The sequence below is a fragment of the Cucurbita maxima genome, unplaced genomic scaffold (genome assembly GCF_002738345.1).
Source record: "Cucurbita maxima cultivar Rimu unplaced genomic scaffold, Cmax_1.0 Cma_Scf00036, whole genome shotgun sequence".
NCBI classification, from domain to species: Eukaryota; Viridiplantae; Streptophyta; class Magnoliopsida; order Cucurbitales; family Cucurbitaceae; genus Cucurbita; species Cucurbita maxima.
Genome location: NW_019272052.1, coordinates 257,342 through 267,593, shown reverse-complemented (window position 1 = coordinate 267,593; position 10,252 = coordinate 257,342). Strand labels below are relative to the sequence as shown.

Sequence of the window (10,252 nt, the reverse complement as noted above, 5' to 3'; positions counted from 1 at the left end):
CCCCGCAACCGCATGGCCTTCCCCCCTCCTGTTTCTTGTCATGCTTCTGAAATTATCCCTCACCTCCAACTCCCTTAACTTGCTGGCATCTACGTAAAGCCCATGGACCAATCACTTGTTGGCTCCAATGCAATTAATTGTTAACTAGCTTACCATGTAAAATTGGAGTTAAATTCAGTCTTCACCCTGTATCATTACCTTGTCTCATCATTTATGTAATTCCCTGTGGACATATTACTGTGACCTAACTTGCAGGAAAAGATGAATGCTGAACATAACTCTTCAGAAAAAATTGAACCTAAAAATCTATTATTGATTTTAAGGCTATTCAGACTTCTGAATAATGATGATTATGGAAATAGTACTAAACTAGTCATAATCAGGTAAGTTTTTCATGATCAGGTCAAGATGGCGCTAATAAATAGTAGTGACAGAAACAGCAATTTTATTTGATATTCTAATGACATCAAGGGCACCAAGCTTTTGAGAACTAACAAATAAACATAAATTCATCAGATATTATAAGTGAATAACAACGTAATAAGAAAACACACATACATTGTGGAAAATGTAGCATAAACATTCAGGCATGAAGCGAATATTTGAAGCTTCACCCCAGATAAGAAGATGAAGTCCGATATAAATAAGCTGCAACTGTTGCCGGTCACAGTTATGAGGAAACCTGAAAGGTAAAGTAGACAATTTACCCAGTAGATAAGCTGCAAGAATGATGACCAAGAGGGAACCCAAATACATAAACAATGAACTTGGTAGTAGCTCTCAAATGTTCAAATTGCATAATGAATTTAACACAAATTATATGTAATAATGTAAAAATACATGCTTAAATAAAAACATCCATATGATGTCAAAAAAATTCTAAAATAAATAAATAAAGCCATTCATAAATAGTGTAAGTGTTGATATAATAACAATATAAAACACAGATGACAGAATGAATGAAATTTAATGTTGACATAAATTAATGTTGACGTTATATATGGTAATAAGACGTACCCAAGGTTTGGCTTGCATCGAAGATAGTTACACCAGGAAATATAGTTCTTAAAGATTTTTTCGCTCAGTTGTTGTACTGTTCCACTTTTTAGCTGCATCAAGCAAGTAATATTAAAATGAGATGCAGATATGGATATTCATAGCAAATTAAGATCACATCATAGACCCAACAGTACATAATATCGCAAATCTGCAAAATGATTTACCTGATGAGGAACTTGCAGATTCTTATTTCTTATATCAATATTTGCAAGAAGCAGAATTAAGTGTTCCCTCTGGTTTGCTACATTTCCTTTCTTCATATCCAAAGAAGAAATAATAGAAGTTAGCAGATCTTACCTTCCCTTTTACTATATCCAAATAGTAACACAACTAGACTCACTAAAGTTGGGCGTAACAAATCTAAAAGAATTTTAACCTGGAGAAAGTAAAATAATAATAATAATAATAAAACATCGATTTTTTATTTAAAGAGAAGAAAAATCAATCTCAATTATCATGGAAAACCCCCAATGTGAACTTTCAAAACCTTATTTGGCACAAATAACAGGACAAATGAAAAGGCAGTAAACAGTCCTGAGTCAAATTTGCAGATGATTGGATGCATGGTATAGAGCTTGGAAATTGGATCACAAATTCACAATTCCCTATCTATAAGAAACTAAGACTTGATATTGTATCAAATATCAAATAAACCCTAAACGCCCTCCAATGATATTGAGATTAGAGCCAGATTACCTCCAGAAGCAACAATCAGTAGCACTAAAAGAAATTCCATTGTAACTAAAGCCTCCAAAATAAAAGTTACCTGAAACCCAAAAATAGAGGACAGCCAATCAAGGATATCATTTACAGGTTTCACCCTCTCTGTTAGCATGGACGGATTTTCATCAGGATTGCTGGTTGAATGAATTTGGGGCATTGGAAGATCGTTCACCTTCTTTAATGCTTCAATTGCTGCTTCAATCTACACAATAATGATGAAAGCAAGTATAGGGCACAAAAATTAAGTAGTGAACTAAAGCAAACACAATATCATATAGACTTCTGATATTAACCTCGGGAAGTTCCATGATAGCTGGTTTAACCGCCAAAGCAAACAAGGGGAGAATGTTATAATGTTTATGCTGATCTTTTTTCCTTTGGACCTCCTTGGCATATTGCTCTGTCTGTGACGACAAATCAAACAAATTATTTCATGATTTTTAGGGTGAATTATTTATTGAATGGAAAGTTTGAAGACTCATGCCTTTTCATCAACTTTTGATGCAGGTACCATTGTCTTTAGTACTTCATATAATACGGTCGCTATCTGATAAATCTTAGCCATCTCTTCCCTTCAAGACTCAAAGGAAATCAAAGAGTGTAAACAGTGTGCAAACCAAAAGTATGACAAGTGAAAGAAGGAAAAAGAAACTCACGGTCGCTTGGTATATTCTCCTTCTTCAATATTGTGCTTATAGAATTTCTGATAAAAAGCCTGAATTTCTTGAATATCATGTCTTTCAAGTTTTGGTTGTGTTTCAATTTCTTCCTGTAACAAATACAATTTTGCAATGATCACTTTGATTCATGTCTTCAATCAATCAAATGTTATTTGCGTGTGATGTCCCACATTGGTTGGGGAGGAGAACAAATCACCATTTATAAGGGTGTGGAAACCTTCCCCTAGCAGACACGTTTTAAAGCCTTGAGGGGAAGCCCGAAAGGGAAAACCCAAAGAGGACAATATCTGCTAGCGGTGGGTCTGGGTCGTTACAAAGGGTATTAGAGCTAGACACCAGACGATGTGTCAGCCTTCTCGCTGTTCCCCGAAGGGGGGTAGACACGAGGCGGTGTGCCAGTAAGGACACTGGGCCCCAAAGGGGATGGATTTGGGGGTGGTCCCACATCGATTGGAGGAAGGAAAGAGTGTCAGCGAGGACACTGGGCCCTGAAAGGGGGTGGATTGTGATGTCCCACATTGGTTGGGGAGGAGAACAAATCACCATTTATAAGGGTGTGGAAACCTTCCCCTAGCAAACGCGTTTTAAAGCCTTGAGGGGAAGCCCGAAAGGGAAAGCCCGAAAGGGAAAGCCCAAAGAGGACAATATCTGCTAGCGGTGGGCCTGGGTCGTTACACTGCATGAAGCATCATCTTTAAATCTTGAAAAAGTCTTTTATCATACAAAAACTAGAAACTTGAGAAACTAATTGCACATTTCACCTGAGGAGAAAATATAACATATATGTGTCCAAAAGCTTCTTAAAAAATTAGGCATTATTCATATGGATGCTTAGTGATGAAACATTGTGGTTCCGAAAGATGATAAATAGCAGGGAAGAGGAGGAAAAATTATGCAGGAAACTTTTAACCACACATGGTGTGATGTTTTGCATTGAATTTTTAAGAGTGTGAAGCATGATAGTTCGTAGTGATCATCAAGAAAGAAAAGAAAAAAAAACAAAGAATGAAAAAAAGAAAAGGGATTCAAACTGTACAAATTAATGGTTTAAGTAATTAACTTGAGTGAAATATGGATATGGACGTAGCACGATGACACATTATTTTCTTAAAATCTAAGGCATAGACATGAAAAGGACATGTTTATTAGAATATGACACTTTAAATTTCATATTATTTTTGTACCAGAAGAAAACTCAAAGTCAATAAGTGTATGTATTTATGTCCTTAGCAACATGAAGTTGATATATTTTACTCTCAAATTTTATTATTTTGTTCTATATCACTATTTTTGTTTAAATAAAAGTTGGAATAATCTAGTTCGTATATCTAATGATGGTTTGTCATGAGTCTCAAAAACACCTGTCTATTGTACTTACACAACAACGTTAACATGTATCTAAAAAGGGTTGCAGTTGTATTCAATTTGCTCAACTTGTGCCTTTTTTTTTTAACTGAGAGTTGGAGCTTTGCTTCCTATACCCATGGCAACTCCACCTGCCCCAAAGCCCCGGCTTGGGAGACATCAAGGGTTTTTGGTATTAAGCTTACCCGAAGTTTCAAACTTAGGACCTCTAAGCTGGTATGACTGAGAGACCCCCAAGCCCTACCAAACAAGCCCTTCCCTCTGGGGGCTGAATTTGCTCAACTGATGTCTAGCATGTTTATTGTGTCAATAAGTGTTGGAGTCTCTAACAAACATGTTGCCAACACTCAAATGTCTATGCTTCATATTCTTTAAATTGGAAAAAAAAAAAAAAAAAAATTAATGTAACTAACTGGCTTAAGTAATTAATTTCAACTGATTAAAAGTTTGCTTATTTTACCAAATCTAGAAAGTACTAAACTTGAGCGGATTAAAGTTAACTTAATGACCATATCTAGAAACGCTTGATATTAAAAGGTATACCTTTTCAAGTCTGTGTAACAAATAAGTCTTGAATTGTCGAACACCCCGTCCACTTGATGTTGGATCCATTTTATGAGCCTTCTCAAATGCATGGAAGCGGCCTACAAATAAAAGTAACAAGGAATACAATTTTCAATCGTGGTTTTAGCTAAATATCACTGAAGAAGGAATCAAAGCAAAATCATCTGCACCATCCATTTAATAACATGGGCACAGTTATAATAAGATCCAGATGTAATTTTCTTGTACTAAATCTGCAGAACAAGAAGTTACGCAAAGGAAACTTTTTGCAAGTATGTTACTGATCAAAGATAAAAGGTAAAAAATTGAACAGCAGGAGGGAGTTAATAGATGAAAGTTTTCAATATCCATTCAGCATGCTCTCCAACTCATGAGAAGCGGGCTCTTCCACTCATATCACAGTAGACTACTAGGTAGATATAACTCCTGTATTATGAAAAAGGGGGCTAAACGGACAAAGAGGCACATTAAAAGTTTACAAAGTCAATATTCACTTGACACAATCGCTTGCAAACTCCACGGTTTGGATGCTTGGCATGAAGGAAGAACCTGTCTTATGTATGCCAATATGATTCAATGAAGCCATATTATTGTATTCTAGCGATTAGAAATGTCATAATAGGCGGAAAAAGAATCATTGGAGTCCTACAGTTCAAGTGATGGCACTGTTACAATCTTGCCTTGCGATGATAACTAAATCAGAGAGAGAGAGAGAGAGAGAGAGAGAGAGGAATGGTGGTGGCAAAGAAAAACCATCCCTGCCTCTTCAATTAACCATCACTGAAGACATGAAAATTTTTGTAGTTAAAACCCCATTCTATTCTGGGTCATAGGCATTGTCTCAAAAATCACGGATGAGCCACTGTAAGAAAAATTGAATGTATGGTCTAGTCAACCTCATCAGCACAAAATCACTATTTTGTAGGTTGATGTTATTTGGATGTGATTGTAGGCACAAAATCAATCACCAGACCAGTATCACGTTGCTCCCTATATTGGTTATATTTTATATTGTCACTGATACAACTTAAATGGAGCTCCAATTGATCTCCCAAGCGTGTGAGTTGTGAAGTTGGATGCTAGAATGCAAGTAAGTCCAAATGTGATCCTTAAAAGACAACTTCATGGAAGTTAACAGCTGAGTGTCTCAAGTATCAGTTGGACAAAAACAAGCACGAATAACCTGCTCATGGAAAATAAGGAAGTGAAGAATAAAACAGAAGCATACAAGTTCAAGAGAGTCAAATTTTGTATTCTAATGATCAGGCACAACATAAATAGACAGTGGGTGACCAGTAAGTGGTTCAAAAACAGGTGATAAATCCTCCGTGCCATTTTTGAGGTCTTCTGAAGTCCAACACCTTGAGCTCAAGTTTTTGGCAATGATTCTTTATTCGTCATATTAATATGGCTCTCAAAACGGTTATACTATTTGTTTAACTTGGATGCACACTTTCACTTTCTTCAGCACCTTCATTTAGACGGGCAAAAAAAATAACGTTAAATTCCTTGGGAATGACAGATGGCATTGTCGGAGTACAAAATTAAAAGTTTGGTTCCATTTGGAGGGATGATGAAGAGATGAGCATCTAAAAAGCCAACTAACCTCTTTCTGTATATTCTTGTATCATCTAACAATACCTGTGTCAAATTGTCATATCCAGAGTTTCTTTTTCAAGGTACAAAATGATTTCATTGAAAAACTGCTCCACTTCCAAAGCTAATGATCCTAGCAGATTATTGTGGTGGACAAGAGTTAAAAAAACAACCCATCCAGTTACATCTTACATCTACACAAGATTTGTGCTTCTATATTCATTTTCTTCATAATTTTAGCTAATCAACATATTGGTTCCATCCTCACCCAGTAAATGTAAGGCGTAACGTTCAAAACTAAGTCTCCAAGTTTACAATGTAGAGGCTAGATTGTTTTATTCAGTAGTTTCTGGTTGTGTATAGTTTGATATGGCTTCTTCACAACCGTTCTCTCTGGTGATGACACGGAGACTTCCTAAACCAAAGCACTAACATCGTCTTACTTCTCTTTATTCCTACTTTCGCATTTCTTATTGAGAGGAATGGTTTGTTCTTGCAGGCATTAGTAGCAGTATCGAAAGTTCAGGTCAACTTCCCTCCACTCCCACCACCATAATAAGTTAGGGGGAAAACAAAGAAACAAATCATAAAAAAAAACATCGAATGATCAAGAAAATTCAAGCAAAAGAGTAAGCTATGTCACGACTTCAACCATTTGCTACAATGTAACAAGAGCATGAGAAAATGTCATATACTAAAATCAATCGGTCTCTAAGAAGAGTGGCATTCATGCAATGATTTTGGTTAGAGTGATTACAGAGATAGGCGACTCTGGCATTTTCAGTCTCAATCTCGTTGGCCACACGGAGAATGGGGGCAATGGAGGCGAGCGACGATGGCACTAGCTCACTGTCAATACCGGGATTGTCCTCGGGCAACTCAACCAACCGAGTGGGCGTTCGCGTGACCCGCCGAGACAAGGAACGAGGCGGGCCCACCTCGTTCTTGCTCCCACTGGAACTCGCCATAACTTGGCTTCGCAAACCAACTCAGCAATCTAGTAATTCTTCCAGCTGATGGATTTGATAAACCAGTCAAATTTTCAGTAAGTGTGGGTGAGTGTAAGTTTGTGGGAATGCGGAAGAAAGCGGGGAGGAGCATGTTTATGCAGTATAGAAGAAGGAAGCGGAGAGATGCTTTGAGTGTGAGGTGGGGCAATCGGAAGGGGGGGAACTTTTGGATTGCTCCGAGACTAAGAAAAGAATTGGAACTGTACGTTGGATGATTGAAATGCTTTGGAGTTCGAGAAGGAATTGAGGGCGAAAAGGGTGTCAAATGGCCCTTTAGCTTTGGCTGATGCTTTTGGGGAAGAAGACAGAGCCCTTTCAGTAATTTGTGTACCTCGCTTTTCTCGGGTTGGAGACAGAATGGATCAGAGAATAAGCTTTGAAGAACAACAGCAATGTTTCAGACTTGCTTTTATTTTGCTCTCTCGCTCCTTTTTTCTGGCGCCAACAGCCAAGAAGGTGAACTTTTTTTTTCTTTTTTTTTAGTCCAAGGAATATGAACTTTCTGAACTTACATAATTACCCACGTAATTTAAAGGGAAATTATAACATTCAATATTTTCTTTTTCTTTTTCTTTCATTCTCTATCTATTTATTTAGTTTTAGTTTAAAATTTCGAAATTGATCTTTTTAGCCAACAATGCATAGGTTTACTTTCGAGGGGGTTGTTTTGGCTAGTTACAGCCTCGCGATTTTATTAAAACATGTTTAATAGATTTCCGCACTTTTATAACGAATATTTCTCTCCCCTTAGAGGCCTATTATCATTCAGCTCGACCTTATCTTTGCTCGGGCCCAAGGTCTCTCAATGCAACGTTGCATCTCATCTTGTCATCTCGATCCTCATCGATATGGTCCATATGTCTTGACCCAATCCCAATTCTCGGGATGTCGTCGACCATCGCAATTCGTTCATTCATGCTATTGAGAATGGGCCCGCGTGTCGCTCATCTCCTCGAGACTTCCCGAACATCGATCCATTCAGGTTCTATCGAGGCATTGGCCCTCCCGTGCCCATGTCGTGTCATTAACGGATTTCGTGCCGGATAGCGTGTGTACGTAGCAACCTCCAACATGTGGGTTGGGGCGCAATACCATAACACTCGTGCCGCCCGGTACTGTCCTTGAAAAACCCATTTCAAAGTAAGTCGCCCGAGACACTCGCCCACACTGTGACACACGTATGTGCCACAAGGTAGCTCACTTAGGCCATAAGGCCAAGTGCTAACACCATGGTACACCAACAGTACATTTTGAGCCATTTTCAATATTCCAAGCATAGCCATGATTTTGGTAAACGATCATATGGTATCGTGTGTGCAGCGTTCGTCCTGTGTCTGATTGACACTAAACTTGGCAAGCATTCATATTTCATATGTACAGACTTAACTCCAGAATCACATACCCAAATTCCTTTCGAAACCCCGACTTTCGAGGTTAAGGCTTGAGACCCTACCTGACCCTTCAACAAGCCTATCTTTGCCCCTCTTGTCTATTTAATGTCTCTATCTTGCTTATATCTCAACTTGTCTTCAATGCCCACTCCGTGTGGTGTGTTAGATGCTGCACTGTTCTCCTCGGTCGCATCATGCCGCTTGTCTAGGCCCTCGCATGTCCAGATGGGCGCCACTTGAGGGTCGCTGCTTCTTTTGTCGCAACGTGAGGGTCACAACTTACTATCTTCACAGTTAAGTTGTGACATTCTCCCCCACTTAAACTAGTCATCGTGCTCAATGACTTATTTGGGGCACAACTAATGTTAGGTTGTGACACCCAAAGTCTATACTTGCTCTTGTAACAGTCAAAGTCCACTGCTAGCAGATAAGGCCTATTTGGCCCGTTAGTTAACGTAATAGTTTTATTTCTCCCTTCAACTGACGTGGGATCTCCCATCCGCCGTTCATATTGGAGCCTATGATAGCTATTTGTGCACATTTCTCATTCTATAATAGACATTTAAATACTAATTCAGCAAAGATGACTATTAATAATTAACCATGGACACGAAATAAAAATTACATTCTTTTGTCACCGAAGCTTAAGTTTTGTAACCTATTAGAGATATTTGTAATGGAATTTACAATTTTTTTACGAAATAATAGAAAATATGAACTGAATTATATAACAAAATTTATTTATTAATACACAGAAAATAGAATAATACAGAATAACAAGAAAGCGTATGTAATAAAAGAATAACAAAAAATAAATAAATGGGTCTCATCCAATAGCCAACCCCGTCACTCTTAGAACACACAGTCCAACACCCAGCAGCAACACAACGCAGCACAGCTACAAAACACACATCAAACACAACCACAAGTTCAGTGAATCAATCATCTAATTTAACAAAAATTTTATGAAGTAATAAAACTTAGAGACTGACCATCCTTTCCAGAACCCATCTCCCCTAGACTGCGTCTGTGGCGTAGAAGTTTGGTGAGGGTACTCTGGGCCGTCTCTCACCGGATACCCAACCGGGGGTGGAGCTGCAACATAAGGCCCCGCCTCTAACTTACTGCCCATTTCTTGACTCATGACGGGAAATCAACGACAACGACACGCCGGTAACCAAGCTGAGAATCGCAGAGATACGATGGAGTTTACGAATGGGATTCGAATGCAAGTTAGGAGAAGCCATGGCGTTTGTAGATTATATATGAATAAATTGTGTGTGAAAACAGAAAATGCATGGAAATGGAAGAAACGCCAAAGGGCGGTGGAATCATTCATACAGAGGCGAAGAAATTTCATCAAACGCGTTTGTGGAAGTTTCTTGAAAGGTCTTACCGTCTCCCTTTTTCTCGCGAATGACGTGGACGTCTGGTATTGAGGTTTGAGTATTATTCATATATGGGCCAGACGGGGTTGGGTTGGAGAGGTTAATTTGGGCCTTCACAGTAGTTTGGCCCAAGCCCATATATACATAATTTTGACAAATATGCCCAAGTTTGTTTGGTTTAGGCGAGAAATATATGATGGACACGGGCATCAATTGCAAAGCAGATAAAATAATAATAATTAAAGAGAGAGAGAGAGAGAGAGAGAGAGAGAAAAGGCGGCTTAGTTTTAGTCAAAAGGGCGAGAGAAAGAAGGTGGGAAGCAAGCTCTTGGGGTATGAATAAAGTCGTAAAAATGGTACAACTCGTGGATAGCCGCCCAACTTTGAAATATGTAAAAAGGAACACAAAAATCCCAGAACCTGAATTATCCATTATTATTAATAGATGGATGAAAAAAAAAAAAAAAAAAAAAAGA

At 38.3% G+C, this 10,252-nt stretch overlaps 2 protein-coding genes across 2 annotated transcripts in view; both read right to left on the bottom strand.

Annotated features, from left to right (window-relative positions):
• Window positions 1–7,324, bottom strand: part of LOC111468395 (callose synthase 7-like) — a 24,591-nt gene extending 17,267 nt beyond the window's left edge. The window contains 9 exon segments of the mRNA XM_023113600.1: window positions 559–682; window positions 1,018–1,109; window positions 1,224–1,313; window positions 1,826–1,984; window positions 2,076–2,186; window positions 2,267–2,354; window positions 2,439–2,551; window positions 4,371–4,471; window positions 6,745–7,324. Of these exon segments, the coding sequence (XP_022969368.1) occupies window positions 559–682; window positions 1,018–1,109; window positions 1,224–1,313; window positions 1,826–1,984; window positions 2,076–2,186; window positions 2,267–2,354; window positions 2,439–2,551; window positions 4,371–4,471; window positions 6,745–6,955 (1,089 nt within the window). The 5' untranslated portion in view covers window positions 6,956–7,324.
• A 1,778-nt stretch (window positions 7,325–9,102) lies between these two features.
• On the bottom strand, window positions 9,103–9,699 carry LOC111468396 (cysteine-rich and transmembrane domain-containing protein WIH1-like). The gene is made up of 2 exons (XM_023113601.1): window positions 9,381–9,699; window positions 9,103–9,286 (listed from the first exon to the last, which is right to left on the bottom strand). The coding sequence occupies exons 1-2, from the start codon at window positions 9,530–9,532 to the stop codon at window positions 9,241–9,243; spliced, it is 198 nt and encodes a 65-aa protein (XP_022969369.1). The 5' UTR covers window positions 9,533–9,699; the 3' UTR covers window positions 9,103–9,240.
• Window positions 9,700–10,252: the final 553 nt, after the last annotated feature.